Genomic DNA, 25,247 nt, shown 5'->3' with positions numbered 1-25,247 from the left:
CAATGTTACTGTTACCTGTGACATGTGGTGGTGTTAAGCTTCAAGGGGATGAAGTCACACTTTTTACCCAGGGTTATGGAGCTCAGCGCAGGGTAAGATTTCAGGTTATCCCCCTGGCTTGAGGTGTTAAAGCCAAACACTCCACATGCCCAATAAAGTCTATTTCACGCCTTCACAGTATCAGGAAAGGCCTGCAAGGCCTTGTGCCTACTTCCAGCCTCCAGGCACCAATGTTACTGATACCTGTGACATTTGGTGGTGTTAAGCTTCAAGGGGAAGAAGTCACACCTTCTACCCAGGGTTATGGAGCTCAGCGCAGGGTAAGAATTCAGGTTATCCCCCTGGCTGGAGGTGTTAAAGCAAAACACTTTGCATGCCCATTAAAGTCTATTTCACCCCTTCACAGTATCAGGAAAGGCAGGCAAGGCAGTGTGCCTACTTCCAGCCTCCAGGCACCAATGTTACTGATACCTGTGACATGTGGTGGTGTTAAGCTTCAAGGGGATGAAGTCACACCTTCTACCCAGGGTTATGGAGCTCAGCGCAGGGTAAGAATTTGGGTTATCCCCCTGGCTGGAGGTGTTAAATTAAAACACTTCACATGCCCAATAAAATCTGTTTCACCCCTTCACAGTATCAGGAAAGGCCTGCAAGGCCTTGTGCCTACTTCCAGCCTCCAGGCACCAATGTTACTGATACCTGTGACATGTGGTGGTGTTAAGCTTCAAGGGGATGAAGTCGCACCTTCTACCCAGGGTTATGGAGCTCAGCGCAGGGTAAGATTTCAGGTTATCCCCCCTGGCTTGAGGTGTTAAAGCAAAACACTTCACATGCCCAATAAAGTCTATTTCACCCCTTCACAGTATCAGGAAAGGCCTGCAAGGCCTTGGGCCTACTTCCAGCCTCCAGGCACCAATGTTACTGATACTTGGGACATTTGGAGGTGTTAAGCTTCAAGGGGAAGAAGTCACACCTTCTACCCAGGGTTATGGAGCTCAGCGCAGGGTAAGATTTCAGCTTTTCACCCCTAGCTGGATGTGTTGAAGCAAAACACTTCTCATGCCCAATAAAGTCTATTTCAACCCTTCACAGTATCAGGAAAGGCCTGCAAGGCCTTGGGCCTACTTCCAGCGTCCAGGCACCTGTGTTTGTGATACTTGTGACATTTGGAGGTGTTCAGCTTCAAGGGGATGAAGTCACACCTTCTACACAGGGTTATGGAGCTCAGCGCAGGGTAAGATTTCAGCTTTTCACCCCTAGCTGGATGTGTTGAAGCAAAACACTTCTCATGCCCAATAAAGTCTATTTCAACCCTTCACAGTATCAGGAAAGGCCTGTAAGGCCTTGGGCCTACATCCATTCTCCAGGCACCAATGTTACTGACACCTGTGACATTTGGTGGTGTTAAGCTTCATGGGGAAGAAGTCACACCTTCTACCCAGGGTTATGGAGCTCAGCGCAGGGTAAGATTTCAGGTTATTCCCCCTGGCTCGAGGTGTTAAAGCAAAACACTTCACATGCCCAATAAATTGTATTTCACCCCTTCACAGTATCAGGAAAGGCCTGCAAGGCCTCGTGCCTACTTCCAGCCCCCAGGCACCAATGTTACTGACACCTGTGACATTTGGTGGTGTTAAGCTTCATGGGGAAGAAGTCACACCTTCTACCCAGGGTTATGGAGCTCAGCGCAGGGTAAGAATTCAGGTTATTCCCCCTGGCTCGAGGTGTTAAAGCAAAACACTTCACATGCCCAATAAATTGTATTTCACCCCTTCACAGTATCAGGAAAGGCCTGCAAGGCCTTGGGCCTACTTGCAGCCCCCAGGCACCAATGTTACTGACACCTGTGACATTTGGTGGTGTTAAGCTTCAAGGGGAAGATGTCACACCTTCTACCCAGGGTTATGGAGCTCAGCGCAGGGTATGATTTTAGGTTATCCCCCTGGCTGGAGGTGTTTAAGCAAAACACCTCACATGCCCAGTACAGTGTATTTCACCCTTTCCCAGTATCAGTAAAGGCCTGCAAGGCCTTGTGCCTACTTCCAGCCTCCAGGCACCAATGTTACTGATACCTGTGACATTTGGTGGTGTTAAGCTTCAAGGGGATGAAGTCGCACCTTCTACCCAGGGTTATGGAGCTCCGCGCAGGGTAAGATTTCAGGCTTCACCCCAGGCTTAAGGCGTGAACATAGAACAATTACCATACACAACAATGTGTATTTCACCCATTCACAGTATCAGGAAAGGCCTGCTAGGCCTTGGGCCTACTTCCAGCCTCCAGGCACCAATGTTACTGATACCTGTGACATGTGGTGGTGTTAAGCTTCAAGGGGATGAAGTCACACTTTCTACCCAGGGTTATGGAGCTCAGCGCAGGGTAAGAATTCAGGTTATCCCCCTGGCTGGAGGTGTTAAAGCAAAACACTTCACATGCCCAATAAATTGTATTTCACCCCTTCACAGTATCAGGAAAGGCCTGCAAGGCCTTGGGCCTACTTCCAGCCTCCAGGCACCAATGTTACTGATGCCTGTGACATTTGGTGGTGTTAAGCTTCAAGGGGATGAAGTCACACCTTTTACCCAGGGTTATGGAGCTCAGTGCAGGGTAAGAATTCAGGGTATCCCCCTGGCTGGAGGTGTTAAAGCAAAACACTTCACATGCCCAGTACAGTGTATTTCACCCTTTCCCAGTATCAGGAAAGGCCTGCAAGGCCTTGTGCCTACTTCCAGCCTCCAGGCACCAATGTTACTGATACCTGTGACATTTGGCGGTGTTAAGCTTCAAGGGGAAGAAGTCACACCATCTACCCAGGGTTATGGAGCTCAGTGCAGGGTAAGATTTCAGGTTATCCCCCTGGCTTGAGGTGTTAAAGCAAAACACTTCACATGCCCAATAAAGTCTATTTCACCCCTTCACAGTATCAGGAAAGGCCTGCAAGGCCTTGGGCCTACTTCCAGCCCCCAGGCACCAATGTACTGATACCTGTGACATTTGGTGCTGTTAAGCTTCAAGGGGATGAAGTCACACCTTCTACCCAGGGTTATGGAGCTCCTCGCAGGGTAAGATTTCAGGCTTCACCCCAGGCTGGAGGCGTGAAAATAGAACAATTACCATACACAGCAATGTGTATTTCACCCATTCACAGTATCAGGGAAGGCCTGCAAGGCCTTGTGCCTACTTCCAGCCTCCAGGCACCAATTTTACTGATACCTGTGACATTTGGTGGTGTTAAGCTTCAAGGGGATGAAGTCACACTTTATACCCAGGGTTATGGAGCTCAGCGCAGGGTAAGATTTTTGGTTATCCCCCTGGCTGGAGGTGTTTAAGCAAAACACCTCACATGCCCAGTACAGTGTATTTCACCCTTTCCCAGTATCAGGAAAGGCCTGCAAGGCCTTGTGCCTACTTCCAGCCTCCAGGCACCAATGTTACTGATACCTGTGACATTTGGTGGTGTTAAGCTTCAAGGGGAAGAAGTCCCACCTTCTACCCAGGGTTATGGAGCTCAGCGCAGGGTAAGATTTCAGGTTATCCCCCTGGCTTGAGGTGTTAAAGCCAAACACTCCACATGCCCAAGAATGTCTATTTCACACCTTCACGGTATCAGGGAAGGCCTGCAAGGCCTTGGGCCTGCTTCCAGCCTCCAGGCACCAATGTTACTGATACCTGTGACATTTGGTGGTGTTAAGCTTCAAGGGGAAGGAGTCACATCTTCAACCCAGGGTTATGGAGCTCAGTGCAGGGTAAGAATTCAGGGTATCCCCCTGGCTGGAGGTGTTAAAGCAAAACATTTCACATGCCCAATAAGGTCTATTTCTCCCCTTCGCAGTGTCGGGAAAGGCCTGTAATGCCTTTGGCCTATTTCCAACCTCCAGGCACCATTTTTTGGGATACATGTAACATTTGGAGGTGTTAATCTTCAAAGGGATACAGTTGCTCCTTCTACCCAGGGCTATGGAAGTATGCACAGGGGGAGATCGCAGGTTTTCCCCTTGGAAGGAGGCGGAGAAGTAAAACACTTCCCTCAAATCCAAGGCGGCAAGGCTGAAATCTTACCCTATGCAGAGCTCCGTAGTTCTGGGTAGACGGAGTGCCATTGTCCCCTTGCAGCTGAGCACATCATAATTTCACATTTATCACTAAAACATGTGTTTGGTGGATAGAAATGTGCCCATGTCTCTGCAGGCCAAGGCCTGATCTTTCAAATGGGTGTATGTACCTTTTAGGCTAGGTGAAGTGTTTTCATTTCTTCACCTCCACTCGTGAGGGAAATCTTGAATCTTACCCTGCCTGGAGCTCCAAATCCCTGGGTAGAAAGAGTGACTTAGTGCCCTTGAATCTGAAAACCTCATAATGTCACAAATATCACTAAAGCAGGTCCCTGGTGGCTAGAAATGCCCCAGAGCCCTGAAGGCTCTATTCTGATATGGTGACTGGGTTATTTTGTGCTGTTTTGGGCCGTGTGAAGTATTTTATTCTTACACCGCCACCCCAGGGAAAGACGTGAAATATTTTCCTGTGCGGAGCTCTATATCTCTGGGAAGAAGGGCTGACGTTGTCCCCTTTATTCTGGAAACCTCATAGTATCAGATATATTACTAAAACAGGTTCCTGGAAGCTAGGGATGGGCCAGGGTACCTGAAGGCTAAGATCTGAAACTGTGAATGGTGTTCATGTACGTCTTGGACTATGAGAAGTGTTTTATTTGTGTTTCCCTCTACCTACATATAAGGCGAAAACCTGTAATTAGCAGTAGACCTCAATCAGGCTGCCAGGCGCAGAATCTGATTTGTCGGCGCAGGTCGCACTCTTGACATGCCATTTGATTCAGGAGTGGTCCCCACCCCAGCAATCGGGCTCAATACAACATTGATAGTCACAGGCCTCACTCTGTACTGTGGGATGTATGATGTAACAATTAGATTGCGGTACATTACATTGCTGTTTTAGGCGCTCTCCACGACTTGCACGGGAGGGCGCTCTAGACTTAGGAATAGTATGATTTACTATTCGAACTCCAGCCTAAGTAAGGTAGGGAAGGTGTTGGAATAGTAAATCGCACTATTCCATAGTCTAGTGCGCCCTCCCGTGCAAGTCGTGGAAAAGACTTGCGTTGTAAATGCAGCGATCGAAATGTACTGCGGTGTTTTGACCGCGTTGTTAAGGTCGGTTCCCGTCCAAAGATGTCACCTGAGATGTAAACCTAACTCCAGCTGTGAACATCAGCTCAGCAGAGTGCCTCCATGCAGGTACTGGGGTCACCATTTCAGGTGCCTTCACACCTTCTGCTCTCACGCTGGGTGCCAATGTAGGTCTAACTCGGCCGCCTGCCTCTATTGTGTCACTGTGTGTTTATTATGTTTAGTGTGCCCCCGTCTCCTCCAGCTCGGCGCTTGGCAGTGAATGCCCTCTGGCTGCATGTGAAGCTACCAGCGCGCAGCCGCCTTGTGATGCCCGTGAGTCTTGAGCCCGGCCCGTGCCCCGCTGCTTGTAAAAATCCCCCGGCTGCCCCCGAGTCGTGGGTGCCACAGCCGAGGGTGCAGGCGCGCGGCGAGGGCCCCCCTGACCCCCGGGCCGGGGCCCCCTGTTGTTGTCTTCGCTTCCCCGCTCGGCCGGCGGAGCCCTGTGTTACTTCGGCCCGTTCCAGAACGCGCTCCCCGCGTCCCCCTGAGCCCCATTGTGACGCCACAGGGCCCGCTCCCTGCAGGAGGCCCCTCCCGCCCGCGGGCCGCCGCTCCCGGCCTCAGAGCGCGAGGGTGGACCGGGGGAAAGGGGCCCGGGGCCCGGGATTCAAGGCACGGGGGCGTCAGCCATCGGGGGAGGGCAGAGATTCACGGCGGATTACAAGCCTCTGAGGACGGGGTCGGCTGAAACGGGGGAGGGCACGGGAAGGGGTTGAAGTTGGGCTTCTTTTCATGTGTGTATGGGAGCGTGTGTTTAACGGATTGTGTTTAAAAACTTAGATAATCCGATAGTAGGAAACACAAAAGTCAGCTCGGAGCAGAGAGCCGAGTGCGCCTCGCACACAGCCCTCACTCCTCGGAACCAATCAGGGGCTGGCTCCTCCCTATATATGCACGGGGCTCGGGTTGGGAGGTACATTTCTGTTCTGTGACAGCGCCGAGACTCGTATTGCAATGGCAGAAACCGCTCCAGCCGCCGCGGCTCCTCCCGCTGAGGTCGCCCCCAAGAAGAAGCAGAAGAAAGCAGCGGGGGCCTCCAAGGCCAAGAAGCCTTCCGGTCCCAGCGTGTCCGACCTGATTTTGAAGTGTGTGACCGCCTCGGCCGAGAGGAAGGGAGTCTCCCTGGTGGCTCTGAAGAAGGCGCTGACCGCCGCCGGCTACGATGCGGACAAGAACAAGGGCCGCGTTAAGGTCTCCCTGAAGAGCCTGGTCAGTAAAGGCGCCCTAGCCCAGCTGAAGGGCACCGGGGCCTCCGGGTCCTTCAAAGTGAACAAGAAGCAGCTGGAGGGCAAGAAGGCAGCCAAGAAGACAGCTGCCAAGACCAAGAAGCCAGCGGCCAAGAAAGCTGCCCCTGCCGCCGCGAAGCCCAAAAAGGCTCCCGCGGGGGTCAAGAAGAGCCCGAAGAAGGTCAAGAAGCCAGCAGCAGCCAAGAGCCCCAAGAAGCCCAAGGCTGCCCCTGCCAAGAAGGCTGCCAAGAGCCCAGCGAAAGCCAAGGCGGCGAAGCCCAAAGTAGCCAAGAAAAGCCCTGCCAAGGTAGTCAAACCCAAGGCAGCCAAGCCCAAAGCAGCGAAGCCCAAAAAGGCAGCGCCCAAGAAGAAGTAAGGGCTGGCACCGAGACACTGCAAACACAACGGCTCTTTTAAGGGCCACCACCCTATCTAGAAGAGAGCGTGTTCCTCCCCACCTTTGCACCCACCCAATGGCCCCACTTCTCAAAAATAAACCGCACCATACATCCATAGCGCACTTTTCCACACGCGAGTGCCGCGTGTGATCTTGGCCATATAAACGGCTCTTTCGGTGCTGCGTGGATTGAAATCGTTATTACATAGAAAATAAGGGGGTCCGGGAGTTATAAGGCCTCCGTTTATAATACATGTGCAATAACGTGTGTGTCTCTGTGCTTTCACTGTACCCGGGCAGACTCTAAATAGTGTCTGCATAAAGCAGATGATTGTGAACTTTAATTGGAGCGCAGGTAACTGCGTGCTCCAGGGTGAGGGTAAAAAGCGGGTCTGGGAGTTATAAGACCTCAGTTTATTATAAACGTGTTTGTGTTGGTGCTTTCACTGTATCCGGGCAGACTCGATATAGCGCCTGCATAAAGCAGACGATTGTGAACTTTCAATCGAGCGCAGGTAACGGGGGCGTGTTCCAGAGTGACCAAGGGCAGTGTGCTTATGACATCTCGGGCTCCTCTCCCGGTTGACCGGGGTCGAGTCGTCCTCGTGACTACAAGTGGATGGACGGACGGAGACAAAGGCTGACCGAGGCGCGGGCTCCGGCGCCATCATCCAAGGGGGGGGTCTCTTTTATCCACAGCTCATTGGACAGCTAGGCTGCAGCCTCCAGTTCAGTATCCAATCGTTGCACACCGCGGGCTATTTTCGAACGTGGGGCGGTCTCCTCAGCCAACCAGAGCAGCCCTCCGTCTGTGAGGGCATAAATAGGGCTCTTTCCCTGGTAGACGCCATTCTTCTCTGCCTTCGCTGAGAGAGACCGCTCCCGCCATGGCCCGCACCAAGCAGACAGCCCGCAAGTCCACCGGCGGCAAAGCGCCCCGCAAGCAGCTGGCCACCAAGGCAGCCCGCAAGAGCGCGCCTGCCACCGGAGGAGTCAAGAAGCCTCACCGCTACCGGCCAGGCACCGTGGCTCTCCGCGAGATCCGCCGCTACCAGAAGTCCACCGAGCTCCTCATCCGCAAGCTGCCCTTCCAGCGCTTGGTGAGGGAGATCGCCCAGGACTTCAAGACCGACCTGCGCTTCCAGAGCTCCGCCGTCATGGCCCTGCAGGAGGCCAGCGAGGCCTACCTGGTCGGGCTCTTCGAGGACACCAACCTGTGCGCCATCCACGCCAAGAGGGTGACCATCATGCCCAAGGACATCCAGCTGGCCCGTCGCATCCGAGGCGAGAGGGCCTAAGGAGACGGACCGACCCGAACAACCACCACCACAACGGCTCTTTTAAGGGCCACCACCCTGTCACCTACGAGCTTCTCTTATCTGTCATGGCATGTGTTTTACAGGTTAGGGAGGGTGTGCTGTGAGTACCACGGTCACTGGGCAACTTATACCGGCTCTGGGTTAACCAGAGCACTCTGTGTTCACAGTGCATAAACGCCTGTTCAATGTGTCCATCTAATAATAAAAAGCCTTTTTATAGGGGGTTGTGCAGGGATCCGCTGGTCACAAGCCACCGCTTAAGGGGCATCTGTGTCCCCGGTACATCGGGTTCGTGTGTCTGATTTCGGGAACGTTTGCCCCGGGGTGAACTAACGCCGTTCCCCAGGGTCTTAAAAGTACAAACACAACGTTAAACCCGCTCACAGAGACACTGTTCGCCCCCAACATGGAAAACCATAAGCCCGGGGGGGGGGGGGGGGCAGATGTGTGAATTCCCCAGTGGGTTTATTGAACCTCATCGTTACAGTGCTCATGTGACACTTGGTCCCATTCATATAGACATGTTAATTTAAAGAGGCGGAACGGGTTGCCTGCTGTCGGCCCTCGGTCTGCAGCAAGCCCCGTGAGAGCGGGCCTTTCTGCACTTAACATTACCCTTAAAAAACACATATTCCAAAACACATTTCTCCGGTCATAATAGAAGCACGTTAGCTCTTAGGGGAGGAAGTGGTTGGCCCTTAAAAGAGCCGTTGTGTTCGTTGGGGTGCGCCTGGAAGCCTTACTTGGCGCTGGTGTACTTGGTGACGGCCTTGGTGCCCTCCGACACGGCGTGCTTGGCCAGCTCTCCGGGGAGCAGAAGGCGGACTGCGGTCTGGATCTCCCGGGAGGTGATGGTGCGCCGCGAGTTGTAGTGAGCCAGTTTGGAAGCCTCTGCAGCGATGCGCTCGAAGATGTCGTTCACGAAGGAGTTCATGATGCCCATGGCCTTGGAGGAAATGCCGGTATCCGGGTGCACCTGCTTCATCACTTTGTAAATGTAGATGGCATAGCTTTCCTTCCTGCTCCTCTTGCGCTTCTTCCCGTCCTTCTTGGGCGGCTTGGAGAGCGCTTTCTTGGAGCCCTTCTTGGGTGCCGGCGCGGACTTGGCTGGTTCAGGCATGGTCGACGCTCTTTCGCTGCTTGCTGTGGAGCCGAGAGAAATGATGCCTGGGCGTCCGGCACTTGTATTTATAGGCTGGGCGTGCAAAGCAGCTTCTTCCCGTTTCTCCTTTCTCATTGGCAGGGCCCCCACTTCCTATTGTAATGCGGTTCTGGGACACTGATTGGTTAAACAGAAGCCCGCCTCCCTCCATTGAAAAGTACTATCGGCGCCTAGCTGTCAACCAATCAGACGCTCCCGAAGTCTTTATATTACCGGAGTCCAGCAGAAGGCGCAGTACCATTCTCTCTGTTGTGTGACTGAGACCCTAGATCGATCGCCATGTCTGGACGCGGAAAGCAAGGAGGAAAGGCCCGCGCCAAGGCCAAGACACGCTCTTCCAGAGCCGGGCTCCAGTTCCCCGTGGGCCGTGTGCACAGGCTGCTCAGGAAGGGAAGCTACGCCGAGAGGGTGGGCGCCGGTGCCCCCGTCTATCTGGCTGCAGTGCTGGAGTACCTGACCGCTGAGATTCTGGAGCTGGCTGGCAACGCCGCCCGGGACAACAAGAAGACCCGCATCATCCCCAGACACCTCCAGCTGGCCATCCGCAACGACGAGGAGCTGAACAAGCTGCTGGGCCGAGTCACCATCGCCCAGGGAGGAGTCCTGCCCAACATCCAGGCCGTGCTGCTGCCCAAGAAAACCGAGAGCCACAAGGCACAGGGCAAAGCAAGCAAGTAAAGGCCCGCAGACCACCGTGGAAACGCACCCTAAACACAAAGGCTCTTTTCAGGGCCATCCACAGACTCCATCAAAGAGCGTATCCGTGCCGAGGTGTTACTCTGGCGGCTTCATAGATGCGGCAGCGCCCGCCACCGTAGCTTTGTAGTGGAGGGCATGCCCAAGCTCTGGCCGTACACTTTAATGTTGTCCCGTCCCAAAGCCTAGCATGAGGCAGACCATATCGATGTTTTTGTTATACATATATAATTTTTAATTTTCAGGGACACGTTTTGCAGACGTGCCCCAGCCGAGCGGGCACCGAACGCGAGGGTTAGGCGGGCCGCGGTGACAAGTGGGGGCCTGGAAGGGAGGAGTGTGTGTGTTTGACTGATCAGTGCACCGGCGGCAGCTGCTGAGCCAAGCCGAGCGGGCACCGAACGCGAGGGTTAGGCAGGCCGCGGTGACAAGTGGGGGGGGGGGGGGCTGGAAGGTAGGAGTGTGCGTGTTTGACTGATCAGTGCACCGGCGGCAGCTGCTGAGCCCCCCATCGGGAGCCCCTGACAGAGGCGGGCTGGGAGCGCGCTCTTTTTCAAACAATATATACATATATATTTTTTTCTTTTCATTTTTGGGGGACACATTTTGCAGGCTTGCCCCAGCCGGGCGCGGGATGTGGGCAGTGCTACGAGGTTGCAGGCGGCCAAACGCAGCGGGGTGGTGCCGGTGAGGCCGCTAACGTGTGTGGCTCCATTAAAACATACAGAGCCTTCTGCTTATATTGGACAGGGGGCTCCGAACGCAGGGGATGGGTGGCCCGCGGTCACAAGGGGAGGCCGGGAAGGGAGGTGCTTGCGTGTGTTTGACTGTGATCTGTGCACCGGCAGCGGCAGCTGCTGAGCCAGCCCATGACAAAGGCGGGCTGGGAGCCCGCTCTTTTTCAGAAGGCAACGGCCGCTCCAGCCCCCGCTTCCTGCAGAAGGCGGGCCGGGTCCGAGCTCTCCCGCCTCACAGGGCGTCACGTGGGCGCTTGGAGCTCCCGCGCAGGTCCGCTGAGCCTCCATAGAAAGCAGCCGGTGCTGGTTTTCCTCTTCATTTCTGCTCCCAGCACCGAGAAGAGAACATGTCTGGACGCGGCAAAGGAGGGAAGGGGCTCGGCAAAGGCGGCGCCAAGAGACACCGCAAGGTGCTCCGGGACAACATCCAGGGCATCACCAAGCCGGCCATTCGCCGCCTGGCGCGCCGTGGCGGAGTCAAGCGCATCTCCGGCCTCATCTACGAGGAGACCCGCGGGGTGCTCAAGGTTTTCCTGGAGAACGTGATCCGGGACGCCGTCACCTACACCGAGCACGCCAAGAGGAAGACCGTCACCGCCATGGATGTGGTCTATGCCCTGAAGCGCCAGGGCCGCACTCTCTACGGATTCGGCGGTTAAACCACGGAAAAAAAGGAAAAAAAAAACAACCCAAAGGCTCTTTTAAGAGCCGACCACCATGTCGTGTGAGAGCTGTGTCTATGAACTATTATCGCCGCAGCGCAGGGCTGCTATCTAGGCCCACACTCGCTCGGGAGGGGAGGAGGGGGGAACCCGGGGAGTTGCTCCGCAGCCACTCTGCTCTGGAAGGCACGGCCGGGAAGGCGGGTTTACCCCGTCCCACGGGCCCGCCACCATGGAGCTCTAAACTAGGGACCAAAGGTGGGTTCAGCCCGGCCCAGGGGCCCGCCACCGTGGAGCCCTTGCCTGGGGACCTACGGTGGGTTTAGCCCGGCCCGGCTGCCCGCCATCATGGAGCCCTTGTCTGGGGACCTACGGTGGGTTTAGCCCCGACCAGGGGCCCGCCATCATGGAGCCCTTGCCTGGGGGCCTACGGTGGGTTTAGCCCGGACCAGGGGCCCGCCATCATGGAGCCCTTGCCTGGGGACCTACGGTGGGTTTAGCCCGGAGCAGGTGCCCGCCATCATGGAGCCCTTGCATGGGGACCTAAGGCGGGTTTAGCCCGGCACAGGGCCCCACGAGTCACGCAGTTCTAAGGGGGGTGTTTAGACCGGCCCAGGTGCCCGCCATCATGGAGCCCTTGCATGGGGACCTAAGGCGGGTTTAGCCCGGCACAGGGCCCCACGAGTCACGCAGTTCTAAGGGGGGTGTTTAGACCGGCCCAGGTGCCCGCCATCATGGAGCCCTTGCATGGGGACCTAAGGCGGGTTTAGCCCGGCACAGGGCCCCACGAGTCACGCAGTTCACCGACTATTAAGCCCCCCACGTAGTGGGGGCTTACAGCGCCTGGCTGGGAAACAAAGTTGGAGATAGCGCGGCCGTTCCGCCGCCCGGCCATCTGGTCGCCGCAGCTCACTGGGCCATCTGGTCGCCCCTCTGTGGGTCGACCAGATGGCCCAGTGAGCTGCGGCGACCAGATGGCCGGGCGGCGGATTGGCCGCGCTAACTCCGACTTTGTTCTCCACCCAGGAGCTGTAAGCCCCCACTACGTGGGGGGCTTAATAGTCGATAAAATAGGGTTCCCATGCAGGCCCAAGGAAGCGGGTGTGGGATCCTAATTTTTGTGGTGAACCGCCATGTCCCTTTAGGGGTCCCTGTGGGCCTTTAAGCCCCCGTTTCAGTATTTTTATTTTTTTTGTGTGGGCATTTTGGTTCAAGGGGACGATGGCACTAATTCTACCCGGGGCTGGGGAGCTCAGATTCGGGTACAATTTCAGGTTCCCCCCCGTAGGTGGAGGTCGGAAAAAAAAAAACTTAAAAAAAAAAAACATACACGCATTTCTTTTTTTTTTTTAACAAACTCCTTAGGTTCAAGGGGACAAAGTCACTTTTTCTTCCCGGGGCTATGGAGCTCCGATTCGGGTAAAATGTCCGGTTTCCCCCCTTAGCTGGAGGTCGGCAAAAAAAAATAAACACACACACACACACACACACTTCTTTTTTTTTTTTTTTTTTACTAACTCCTTAGGTTCAAGGGGACAAAGTCACTTTTTCTTCCCGGGGCTATGGAGCTCCGATTCGGGTAAAATCTCAGTTTTCCCCCCTTAGCTGGAGGTCGGCAAAAAAAAAAAAAAGAAATAAACACACACATTTCTTTTATTTTTTTTTACTAACTCCTTATGTTCAAGGGGACACAGTCCCTTTTTCTTCCCGGGGCTATGGAGCTCCGATTCGGGTAAAATTTCCGGTTTCCCCCCTTAGCTGGAGGTCGGCAAAAAAATAAAAAATAAACACACACACATTTCTTTTTTTTTTTTTACTAACTCCTTAGGTTCAAGGGGACAAAGTCACTTTTTCTACCCGGGGCTGTGGAGCTCCAATCCGGGTACAATTCCTGGTTTAACCCCTAAGCTGAAGGAGGGCCAAAAAAAGAAAAATAATAATTGTATATATATATATATATATATATATATATATATATATCACAAATTAATTACAATAAGTCCCTCGCAGTATGGGATCTGAAAAAGTGTCTCTGTTCCATTTTTAGTCTCCAGGCACCCGTTTAAAACTGTTAACATTTATCACATTTTATTAAGGTTCAAGGGGACTAAGTCACTTTTTCTACAGAGGGCTATGGAGCTCCGATTAGGGTTATATTTCAGGATTTACCCCTTGGCTGGAGGTGGAGAAATACAAAACGTCATTCAAAAACCCCTTTACATTATCAGACATCAGTCTCCCAAGCCCATTTCTAGCCTCCAGGCACAGAGTGGCTATTTCTACTCAGAGCTATGGTGCTCCGCGCAATGTGAGATTCCCCCCTGTTACAGTATCAGCTCAAGGCTGTGGGCCCGTTTGCAGCCTCCATACACCTCTTTTAGTGATAATTGTAACATTTGGCGGAGTTAATCTTCAAAGGGGATACAGTTGCTCCTACTAGCCTGGGCTATGGAGCTCCGCGCAGGGTAAGATGTCAGGTTCCACTCCTGGCTGGAGGTGGGAAAACAGAATAATTCTTTATTCCAACACTGTATCTAACCCCTTTACAGTATCAGACCTAGGCCTGCAAGACCGTAGGCACATTTCCAGCCTCCAGGCACCTGTTTTAGTGATACTTGTGACATTAGGAAGCCTGCAGCTTCAAGGGGACAGAGTCACTCCTTCTACCCAGGGTAATGGAGCTCCGAACAGGGTAAGATTTCTGGTTATTCCCCTGGCTGGAGGTGTTAAAGCAAAACACTCCACATGCCCAATAAAGTCTATTTCACCCCTTCACTGTCTCAGGAAAGGCCTGCAAGGCCTTGGGCCTACTTCCAGTCTCACGGCACCAATTTTACTGATACCTGTGACATTTGGAGGTGTTAAGCTTCAAGGGGAAGAAGTCACACTTTCTACCCAGGGTTATGGAGCTCAGTGCAGGGTAAGAATTCAGGTTACCCCCCCTGGCTGGAGGTGTTAAAGCAAAACACTTCTCATGCCCAATAAAGTCTATTTCAACCCTTCACAGTATCAGGAAAGGCCTGCAAGGCCTTGGGCCTACTTCCACCCTCCAGGCACCAGTGTTTGTGATACTTGTGACATTTGGAGGTGTTCAGCTTCAAGGGGATGAAGTCACACCTTCTACCAAGGGTTATGGAGCTCAGCGCAGGGTAAGATTTCAGCTTTTCGCCCCTAGCTGGATGTGTTGAAGCAAAACACTTCTCATGCCCAATAAAGTCTATTTCAACCCTTCACAGTATCAGGAAAGGCCTGCAAGGCCTTGGGCCTACATCCATTCTCCAGGCACCAATGTTACTGATACCTGTGACATTTGGTGGTGTTAAGCTTCAAGGGTAAGAAGTCACACTTTCTACCCAGGGTTATGGAGCTCAGCGCAGGGTAAGACTTTAGGTTATCCCCCTGGCTGGAGGTGTCAAAGCAAAACACTTCTCATGCCCAATAAATTGTATTTCACCCCTTCACAGGATCAGGAAAGAGCTGCAAGGCCTCGTGCCTACTTCCAGGCACCAATGTTACTGACACCTGTGACATTTGGTGGTGTTAAGCTTCATGGGGAAGAAGTCACACCTTCTACCCAGGGTTATGGAGCTCAGCGCAGGGTAAGATTTCAGGTTATTCCCCCTGGCTCGAGGTGTTAAAGCAAAACACTTCACATGCCCAATAAATTGTATTTCACCCCTTCACAGTATCAGGAAAGGCCTGCAAGGCCTTGGGCCTACTTGCAGCCCCCCAGGCACCAATGTTACTGACACCTGTGACATTTGGTGGTGTTAAGCTTCAAGGGGAAGATGTCACACCTTCTACCCAGGGTTATGGAGCTCAGCGCTGGGTAAGAATTCAGGTTATCCCCCTGGCTGGAGGTGTTACAGCAAAACACTCCACATGCCCAATAAAGTTTATTTCACCCCTTCACAGTATCAGGAAAAGCCTGCAAGGCCTTGGGCCTACTTCCAGCCTCCAGGCACCAATGTTACTGATGCCTGTGACATTTGGTGGTGTTAAGCTTCAACGGGATGAAGTCACACCTTTTACCCAGGGTTATGGAGCTCAGCTCAGGGTAAGATTTCAGGTTATCGCCCTGGCTTGAGGTGTTAAAGCAAAACACTTCACATGCCCAATAAAGTCTAGTTCACCCCTTTCACAGTATCAGGAAAGGCCTGCAAGGCCTTGTGCCTACTTCCAGCCCCCAGGCACCAATGTTACTGACACCTGTGACATTCGGTGGTGTTAAGCTTCAAGGGGAAGAAGTCACACCTTCTACCCAGGGTTATGGAGCTTAGCGCAGGGTAAGATTTCAGGTTATCGCCCTGGCTTAAGGTGTTAAAGCAAAACACTTCACATGCCCAATAAAGTCTATTTTACCCCTTTCACAGTATCAGGAAAGGCCTGCAAGGCCTTGTGCATACTTCCAGCCTCCAGGCACCAATGTTACTGATACCTGTGACATGTGGTGGTGTTAAGCTTCAAGGGGATGAAGTCACACCTTTTACCCAGGGTTATGGAGCTCAGCGCAGGATTTCAGGTTATCGCCCTGGCTTGAGGTGTTAAAGCAAAACACTTCACATGCCCAATAAAGTCTATTTCACCCCTTTCACAGTATCAGGAAAGGCCTGCAAGGCCTTGTGCCTACTTCCAGCCTTCAGGCACCAATGTTACTGATACCTGTGACATTTGGAGGTGTTAAGCTTCAAGGGGATGAAGTCACACCTTCTACCCAGGGTTATGGAGCTCAGCGCAGGGTAAGATTTCAGGTTATCGCCCTGGCTTGAGGTGTTAAAGCAAAACACTTCACATGCCCAATAAAGTCTATTTCACCCCTTTCACAGTATCAGGAAAGGACTGAAAGGCCTTGGGCCTACTTCCAGCCTCCAGGTACCAATGTTACTGACACCTGTGACATGTGGTGGTGTTAAGCTTCAAGGGGATGAAGTCACACCTTTTACCCAGGGTTATGGAGCTCAGCGCAGGGTAAGATTTCAGGTTATCCCCCTGGCTTGAGGTGTTAAAGCAAAACACTTCACATGCCCAATAAAGTCTATTTCACCCCTTCACAGTATCAGGAAAGGCCTGCAAGGCCTTGGGCCTTCTTCCAGCCACCAGGCACCAATGTACTGATACCTGTGACATTTGGTGGTGTTAAGCTTCAAGGGGATGAAGTCACACCTTCTACCCAGGGTTATGGAGCTCCTCGCAGGGTAAGATTTCAGGCTTCACCCCAGGCTGGAGGCGTGAAATTAGAACAATTACCATACACAGCAATGTGTATTTCACCCATTCACAGTATCAGGAAAGGCCTGCAAGGCCTTGGGCCTACTTCCAGCCTCCAGGCACCAATGTTACTGATACCTGTGACATGTGGTGGTGTTAAGCTTCAAGGGGAAGAAGTCACACCTTCTACCCAGGGTTATGGAGCTCAGCGCAGGGTAAGAATTCAGGTTATCCCCCTGGCTGGAGGTGTTAAAGCAAAACACTCCACATGCCCAATAAAGTCTATTTCACCTCTTCACAGTATCAGGAAAGGCCTGCAAGGCATTGGGCCTACTTCCAGCCTCCAGGCACCGATGTTACTGATACCTGTGACATGTGGTGGTGTTAAGCTTCAAGGGGAAGATGTCACATCTTCTACCCAGGGTTATGGAGCTCAGCGCAGGGTAAGATTTCAGGTTATCCCCCCTGGCTGGAGGTGTTAAAGCAAAACACTTCACATGCCCATTAAAGTCTATTTCACCCCTTCACAGTATCAGGAAAGGCCTGCAAGGCCTTGTGCCTGCTTCCAGCCTCCAGGCACCAATGTTACTGATACCTGTGACATGTGGTGGTGTTACGCTTCAAGGGGACGAAGTTGTACCTTTTACCCAGGGTTATGGAGCTCAGCGCAGGGTAAGATTTCAGGTTATCACCCTGGCTGGAGGTGTTAAAGCAAAACACTTCACATGACCAATAAAGTCTATTTCACCCCTTCACAGTATCAGGAAAGGCCTGCAAGGCCTTGTGCCTACTTCCAGCCTCCAGGCACCAATGTTACTGATACCGGTGACATTTGGAGGTGTTAGGCTTCAAGGGTATGAAGTCACACCTTCTACCCAGGGTTATGGAGCTCAGTGCAGGGTAAGAATTCAGGTTATCCCCCTGGCTGGAGGTGTTAAAGCAAAACACTTCACATGCCCATTAAAGTCTTTTTCACCCCTTCACAGTATCAGGAAAGGCTCTGTGCCTACTTCCAGCCTCCAGGCACCAATGTTACTGATACCTGTGACATTTGGTGGTGTTAAGCTTCAAGGGGAAGAAGTCACATCTTCTACCCAGGGTTATGAAGCTCAGCGCAGGGTAAGAATTCAGGTTATCGCCCTGGCTTGAGGTGTTAAAGCAAAACACTTCACATGCCCAATAAAGTCTATTTCACCCCTTCACAGGATCAGGAAAGGCCTTGTGCCTACTTCCAGCCTCCAGGCACCAATGTTACTGATACCTGTGACATTTGGTGGTGTTAAGCTTCAAGGGGAAGAAGTCACACCTTTTACCCAGGGTTATGGAGCTCAGCGCAGGGTAAGATTTCAGGTTCTCACCCTGGCTTGAGGTGTTAAAGCAAAACACTTCACATGCCCAATAAAGTCTATTCCACCCCTTCACAGTATCAGGAAAGGCCTTGTGCCTACTTCCAGCCTCTTGGCACCAATTTCACTGACACTTGTGACATTTGTAGGTGTTCAACTTCAAGGGGATGAAGTTGCACCTTCTACCCAGGGTTATGGAACTCAGCGCAGGGTAAGATTCCAGGCTTCACCCCTGACTGGAGGTGTTAAAGCAAAACACTTCTCATGCCCAATAAAGTCTATTTCACCCCTCCACAGTATCAGGAAAGGCCTGCAAGGCCTTGGGCCTACTTCCAGCCTCCTGGCACCAATTATACTGATACCTGTGACATTTGGAGGTGTTAAGCTTCAAGGGGATGAAGTCGCACCTTCTACCCAGGGTTATGGAGCTCCGCGCAGGGTAAGAATTTAGGTCATCCCCCTGGCTGGAGGTGTTAAAGGAAAACACTTCACATGCCAAATAAAGTCTATTTCACCCCTCCACAGTATCAGGGAAGGCCTGCAAGGCCTTGTGCCTACTTCCAGCCTCCAGGCACCAATGTTACTGATACCTGTGACATATGGTGGTGTTAAGCTTCAAGGGGATGAAGTCACACCTCTTACCCAGGGTTATGGAGCTCAGCGCAGGGTAAGATTTCAGGTTATCGCCCTGGCTTGAGGTGTTAAAGCAAAACACTCCACATGCCAAATAAAGTCTATTTCACCCCTTCACAGTATCAGGAAAGGCCTGCAAGGCCTTGGGCCTACTTCCAGCCTCCAGGCACCAAAGTTACTGATACCTGTGACATTTGGTGGTGTTAAGCTTCAAGGGGAAGAAGTCACGCCTTCTACCCAGGGTTATGGAGCTCAGTGCAGGGTAAGAATTCAGGTTATCCCCCTGGCTGGAGGTGTTAAAGCAAAACACTTCACATGCCCATTAAAGTCTATTTCACCCCTTCACAGTATCAGGAAAGGCCTGCAAGGCCTTGTGCCTACTTCCAGCCTCCAGGCACCAATGTTACTGTTACCTGTGACATGTGGTGGTGTTAAGCTTCAAGGGGATAAAGTCACACCTTTTACCCAGGGTTATGGAGCTCAGCGCAGGGTAAGATTTCAGGTTATCCCCCTGGCTTGAGGTGTTAAAGCCAAACACTCCACATGCCCAATAAAGTCTATTTCACGCCATCACAGTATCAGGAAAGGCCTGCAAGGCCTTGTACCTACTTCCAGCCTCCAGGCACCAATGTTACTGATACCTGTGACATTTGGTGGTGTTAAGCTTCAAGGGGAGGAAGTCACACCTTCTACCCAGGGTTATGGAGCTCAGCGCAGGGTAAGAATTCAGGTTATCCCCCTGGATGGAGGTGTTAAAGCAAAACACTTTGCATGCCCATTAAAGTCTATTTCACCCCTTCACAGTATCAGGAAAGGCCTGCAAGGCCGTGTGCCTACTTCCAGCCTCCAGGCACCAATGTTACTGATACCTGTGACATGTGGTGGTGTTAAGCTTCAAGGGGATGAAGTCACACCTTCTACCCAGGGTTATGGAGCTCAGCGCAGGGTAAGAATTCAGGTTATCCCCCTGGCTTGAGGTGTTAAAGCAAAACACTTCACATGCCCTATAAAGTCTATTTCACCCCTTCACAGTATCAGGAAAGGCCTTGTGCCTTCTTCCAGCCTCTAGGCACCAATTTCACTGACACTTGTGACATTTGTAGGTGTTCAACTTCAAGGGGATGAAGTTGCACCTTCTACCCAGGGTTCTGGAACTCAGCGCAGGGTAAGATTTCAGGTTATCGCCCTGGCTTGAGGTGTTAAAGCAAAACACTCCACATGCCAAATAAAGTCTATTTCACCCCTTCACAGTATCAGGAAAGGCCTGCAAGGCCTTGGGCCTACTTCCAGCCTCCAGGCACCAAAGTTACTGATACCTGTGACATTTGGTGGTGTTAAGCTTCAAGGGGAAGAAGTCACGCCTTCTACCCAGGGTTATGGAGCTCAGTGCAGGGTAAGAATTCAGGTTATCCCCCTGGCTGGAGGTGTTAAAGCAAAACACTTCACATGCCCATTAAAGTCTATTTCACCCCTTCACAGTATCAGGAAAGGCCTGCAAGGCCTTGTGCCTACTTCCAGCCTCCAGGCACCAATGTTACTGTTACCTGTGACATGTGGTGGTGTTAAGCTTCAAGGGGATGAAGTCACACCTTTTACCCAGGGTTATGGAGCTCAGCGCAGGGTAAGATTTCAGGTTATCCCCCTGGCTTGAGGTGTTAAAGCCAAACACTCCACAAGCCCACTAAAGTCTATTTCACACCTTCACAGTATCAGGAAAGGCCTGCAAGGCCTTGTACCTACTTCCAGCCTCCAGGCACCAATGTTACTGATACCTGTGACATTTGGTGGTGTTAAGCTTCAAGGGGAGGAAGTCACACCTTCTACCCAGGGTTATGGAGCTCAGCGCAGGGTAAGAATTCAGGTCATCCCCCTGGCTGGAGGTGTTAAAGCAAAACACTTTGCATGCCCATTAAAGTCTATTTCACCCCTTCACAGTATCAGGAAAGGCCTGCAAGGCCGTGTGCCTACTTCCAGCCTCCAGGCACCAATGTTACTGATACCTGTGACATGTGGTGGTGTTAAGCTTCAAGGGGATGAAGTCACACCTTCTACCCAGGGTTATGGAGCTCAGCGCAGGGTAAGAATTCAGGTTATCCCCCTGGCTTGAGGTGTTAAAGCCAAACACTCCACAAGCCCACTAAAGTCTATTTCACACCTTCACAGTATCAGGAAAGGCCTGCAAGGCCTTGTACCTACTTCCAGCCTCCAGGCACCAATGTTACTGATACCTGTGACATGTGGTGGTGTTAAGCTTCAAGGGGATGAAGTCACACCTTCTACCCAGGGTTATGGAGCTCCGCGCAGGGTAAGAATTTAGGTCATCCCCCTGGCTGGAGGTGTTAAAGGAAAACACTTCACATGCCAAATAAAGTCTATTTCACCCCTCCACAGTATCAGGGAAGGCCTGCAAGGCCTTGTGCCTACTTCCAGCCTCCAGGCACCAATGTTACTGATACCTGTGACATTTGGTGGTGTTAAGCTTCAAGGGGAGGAAGTCACACCTTCTACCCAGGGTTATGGAGCTCAGCGCAGGGTAAGAATTCAGGTCATCCCCCTGGCTGGAGGTGTTAAAGCAAAACACTTTGCATGCCCATTAAAGTCTATTTCACCCCTTCACAGTATCAGGAAAGGCCTGCAAGGCCGTGTGCCTACTTCCAGCCTCCTGCCACCAATTATACCGATACCTGTGACATTTGGAGGTGTTAAGCTTCAAGGGGAAGAAGTCATATCTTCTACCCAGGGTTATGGAGCTCAGCGCAGGGTAAGAATTTGGGTTATCCCCCTGGCTGGAGGTGTTAAATTAAAACACTTCACATGCCCAATAAAGTCTGTTTCACCCCTTCACAGTATCAGGAAAGGCCTGCAAGGCCTTGGGCCTACTTCCAGCCTCCAGGCACCAATGTTACTGATACCTGTGACATGTGGTGGTGTTAAGCTTCAAGGGGATGAAGTCACACCTTCTACCCAGGGTTATGGAGCTCCGCGCAGGGTAAGAATTTAGGTCATCCCCCTGGCTGGAGGTGTTAAAGGAAAACACTTCACATGCCAAATAAAGTCTATTTCACCCCTCCACAGTATCAGGGAAGGCCTGCAAGGCCTTGTGCCTACTTCCAGCCTCCAGGCACCAATGTTACTGATACCTGTGACATTTGGTGGTGTTAAGCTTCAAGGGGAAGAAGTCACATCTTCTACCCAGGGTTATGGAGCTCAGCGCAGGGTAAGAATTTGGGTTATCCCCCTGGCTGGAGGTGTTAAATTAAAACACTTCACATGCCCAATAAAGTCTGTTTCACCCCTTCACAGTATCAGGAAAGGCCTGCAAGGCCTTGTGCCTACTTCCAGCCTCCAGGCACCAATGTTACTGATACCTGTGACATGTGGTGGTGTTAAGCTTCAAGGGGATGAAGTCACACCTTCTACCCAGGGTTATGGAGCTCAGTGCAGGGTAAGAATTCGGGTTATCCCCCTGGCTGGAGGTGTTAAAGCAAAACACTTCACATGCCCAATAAAGTCTATTTCACCCATTCACAGTATCAGGAAAGGCCTGCAAGGCCTTGGGCCTACTTCCAGACCCCAGGCACCTGTTTTTGTGATACTTGTGACATTTGGAGGTGTTCAGCTTCAAGGGGATGAAGTCACACCTTCTACCCAGGGTTATGGAGCTCCGCACGAGGTAAGATTTCAGGTATCACCCCTGCCTAGATGTGTGAAAACTCAAAACATCACATACACAACAAAGTGTATTTCCCTCCTTTACAGTTACAGGGAAAGGTCCGCAAGGCCTCTGGCCTACCTCCAGCCTCCAGGCAGCAGTTTTAATGAAACTTGTGACATTTGGCGGTGTTAAAGTTCAAGGGGACGAAGTTGTACCTTCTACCCAGGGTTATTGAGGTCAGCGCAGGGTAAGATTTCAGGTTATCACCCTGGCTGGAGGTGTTAAAGCAAAACACTTCACATGCCCAATAAAGTCTATTTCACCCCTTCACAGTATCAGGAAAGGCCTGCAAGTCCTTGTGCCTACTTCCAGCCTCCAGGCACCAATGTTACTGATACCTGTGACATGTGGTGGTGTTACGCTTCAAGGGGATGAAGTCACACCTTTTACCCAGGGTTATGGAGCTCAGCGCAGGGTAAGAATTCAGGTATGCGCCCTGGCTTGAGGTGTTAAAGCAAAACACTTCACATGCCCAATAAAGTCTATTTCACCCCTTTCTCAGTATCAGGAAAGGCCTGCAAGGCCTTGGGCCTACTTACAGCCTCCAGGCACCAATTGTACTGATACCGGTGACATTTGGAGGTGTTAAGCTTCAAGGGTATGAAGTCACACCTTCTACCCAGGGTTATGGAGCTCAGTGCAGGGTAAGAATTCAGGTTATCCCCCTGGCTGGAGGTGTTAAAGCAAAACACTTCACATGCCCATTAAAGTCTTTTTCACCCCTTCACAGTATCAGGAAAGGCCTGCAAGGCCTTGTGCCTACTTCCAGCCTCCAGGCACCAATGTTACTGTTACCTGTGACATGTGGTGGTGTTAAGCTTCAAGGGGATGAAGTCACACCTTTTACCCAGGGTTATGGAGCTCAGCGCAGGGTAAGATTTCAGGTTATCCCCCTGGCTTGAGGTGTTAAAGCCAAACACTCCACATGCCCAATAAAGTCTATTTCACGCCTTCACAGTATCAGGAAAGGCCTGCAAGGCCGTGTGCCTACTTCCAGCCTCCAGGCACCAATGTTACTGATACCTGTGACATTTGGTGGTGTTAAGCTTCAAGGGGAAGAAGTCACACCTTCTACCCAGGGTTATGGAGCTCAGCGCAGGGTAAGAATTCAGGTTATCCCCCTGGCTGGAGGTGTTAAAGCAAAACACTTTGCATGCCCATTAAAGTCTATTTCATCCCTTCACAGTATCAGGAAAGGCCTGCAATGCCGTGTGCCTACTTCCAGCCTCCAGGCACCAATGTTACTGATACCTGTGACATGTGGTGGTGTTAAGCTTCAAGGGGATGAAGTCACACCTTCTACCCAGGGTTATGGAGCTCAGCGCAGGGTAAGAATTCAGGTTATCCCCCTGGCTTGAGGTGTTAAAGCAAAACACTTCACATGCCCAATAAAGTCTATTTCACCCCTTCACAGTATCAGGAAAGGCCTGCAAGGCCTTGGGCCTACTTCCAGCCCCCAGGCACCTGTTTTTGTGATACTTGTGACATTTGGAGGTGCTCAGCTTCAAAGGGGATGAAGTCACACCTTCTACCCAGGGTTATGGAGCTCAGTGCAGGGTAAGATTTCAGTTTATCCCCCTGGCCTGAGGTGTTAAAGCCAAACACTTCACATGCCAAATAAAGTCTATTTCACCCCTTTCACAGTATCAGGAAAGGCCTGCAAGGCCTTGGGCCTACTTCCAGCCTCCAGGCACAAATTTTACTGATACCTGTGACATTTGGTGGTGTTGAGCTTCAAGGGGATGAAGGCACACCTTTTACCCGGGGTTAAGGAGCTCAGTGCAGGGTAAGATTTCAGGTTATCCCCCTTGCTCGAGGTGTTAAAGCAAAACACTACACATGCCAAGTAAAGTCTATTTCACCCCTTCACAGTATCAGGAAAGGCCTGCAAGGCCTTGGGCCTACATCTATTCTCCAGGCACCAATTGTACTGATACCTGTGACATTTGGTGTTGTTCAACTTCAAGGGGATGAAGTCACACCTTCTACCCAGGGTTATGGAGCTCAGCGCAGGGTAAGATATCAGCTTTTCACCCTTAGCTGGAAGTGATGAAGCAAAACACTACACATGCCAAGTAAAGTCTATTTCACCCCTTCACAGTATCAGGAAAGGCCTGCAAGGTCTTGTGCCTACTTCCAGCCTCCAGGCACCAATGATACTGATACCTGTGACATTTGGTGGTGTTAAGCTTCAAGGGGATGAAGTCACACCTTCTACCCAGGGTTATGGAGCTCAGTGCAGGGTAAGAATTCGGGTTATCCCCCTGGCTGGAGGTGTTAAAGAAAAATACTTCACATGCCCAATAAAGTCTATTTCACCCCATCACAGTATCAGGAAGGACCTGCAATGCCTTGGGCCTACTTCCAGCCTCCAGGCACCAATTATACTGATACCTGTGACATTTGGTGTTGTTCAACTTCAAGGGGGTGAAGTCACACCTTCTACCCAGGGTTATGGAGCTCAGCGCAGGGTAAGATTTCAGGTTATCGCCCTGGCTTGAGGTGTTAAAGCAAAACACTTCACATGCCCAATAAAGTCTATTTCACCCCTTCACAGTATCAGGAAAGGCCTGCAAGGCCTTGGGCCTACTTCCAGCCCCCAGGCACCAATGTACTGATACCTGTGACATTTGGTGGTGTTAAGCTTCAAGGGGATGAAGTCACACCTTCTACCCAGGGTTATGGAGCTCCTCGCAGGGTAAGATTTCAGGCTTCACCCCAGGCTGGAGGCGTGAAAATAGAACAATTACCATACACAGCAATGTGTATTTCACCCATTCACAGTATCAGGAAAGGCCTGCAAGGCCTTGGGCCTACATCCAGCCTCCAGGCACCAATTTTACTGATACCTGTGACATTTGGTGTTGTTAAGCTTCAAGGGGATGACGTCACACCTTTTACCCAGGGTTATGGAGCTCAGCGCAGGGTAAGATTTCAGGTTATCCCCCTGGCTTGAGGTGTT

General features: G+C 51.7%; 5 protein-coding genes across 5 annotated transcripts; 4 read left to right on the top strand and 1 right to left on the bottom strand.

Moving 5' to 3' along the window:
• Positions 1-6,076: 6,076 nt before the first annotated feature.
• On the top strand, positions 6,077-6,786 carry LOC144807535 (histone H1.01-like). Its single transcript, XM_078673169.1, has one exon. It carries the CDS (start codon positions 6,139-6,141, stop codon positions 6,784-6,786), a length of 648 nt encoding a protein of 215 aa, XP_078529295.1. The 5' UTR covers positions 6,077-6,138.
• A 674-nt stretch (positions 6,787-7,460) lies between these two features.
• Positions 7,461-8,546, top strand: LOC144807528 (histone H3). The gene has a single exon (XM_078673161.1). It carries the CDS (start codon positions 7,695-7,697, stop codon positions 8,103-8,105), a length of 411 nt encoding a protein of 136 aa, XP_078529287.1. The 5' UTR covers positions 7,461-7,694; the 3' UTR covers positions 8,106-8,546.
• Positions 8,547-8,814: 268 nt separating this feature from the next.
• Positions 8,815-9,346, bottom strand: LOC144807579 (histone H2B 1.2-like). Its single transcript, XM_078673218.1, has one exon. The coding sequence runs from the start codon at positions 9,244-9,246 to the stop codon at positions 8,866-8,868; it is 381 nt and encodes a 126-aa protein (XP_078529344.1). The 5' UTR covers positions 9,247-9,346; the 3' UTR covers positions 8,815-8,865.
• Positions 9,347-9,505: 159 nt separating this feature from the next.
• Positions 9,506-10,111, top strand: LOC144807536 (histone H2A type 2-C-like). Its single transcript, XM_078673170.1, has one exon. The coding sequence runs from the start codon at positions 9,568-9,570 to the stop codon at positions 9,964-9,966; it is 399 nt and encodes a 132-aa protein (XP_078529296.1). The 5' UTR covers positions 9,506-9,567; the 3' UTR covers positions 9,967-10,111.
• A 408-nt stretch (positions 10,112-10,519) lies between these two features.
• On the top strand, positions 10,520-11,778 carry LOC144807544 (histone H4). The gene has a single exon (XM_078673180.1). The coding sequence runs from the start codon at positions 11,069-11,071 to the stop codon at positions 11,378-11,380; it is 312 nt and encodes a 103-aa protein (XP_078529306.1). The 5' UTR covers positions 10,520-11,068; the 3' UTR covers positions 11,381-11,778.
• Positions 11,779-25,247: the final 13,469 nt, after the last annotated feature.

This window comes from Lissotriton helveticus, unplaced genomic scaffold, assembly GCF_964261635.1.
Source record: "Lissotriton helveticus unplaced genomic scaffold, aLisHel1.1 SCAFFOLD_559, whole genome shotgun sequence".
Lineage (NCBI taxonomy): Eukaryota > Metazoa > Chordata > Amphibia > Caudata > Salamandridae > Lissotriton > Lissotriton helveticus.
Note: the sequence above shows the minus strand (reverse complement) of the source record. Positions and strands in the feature narration are given on the sequence as shown.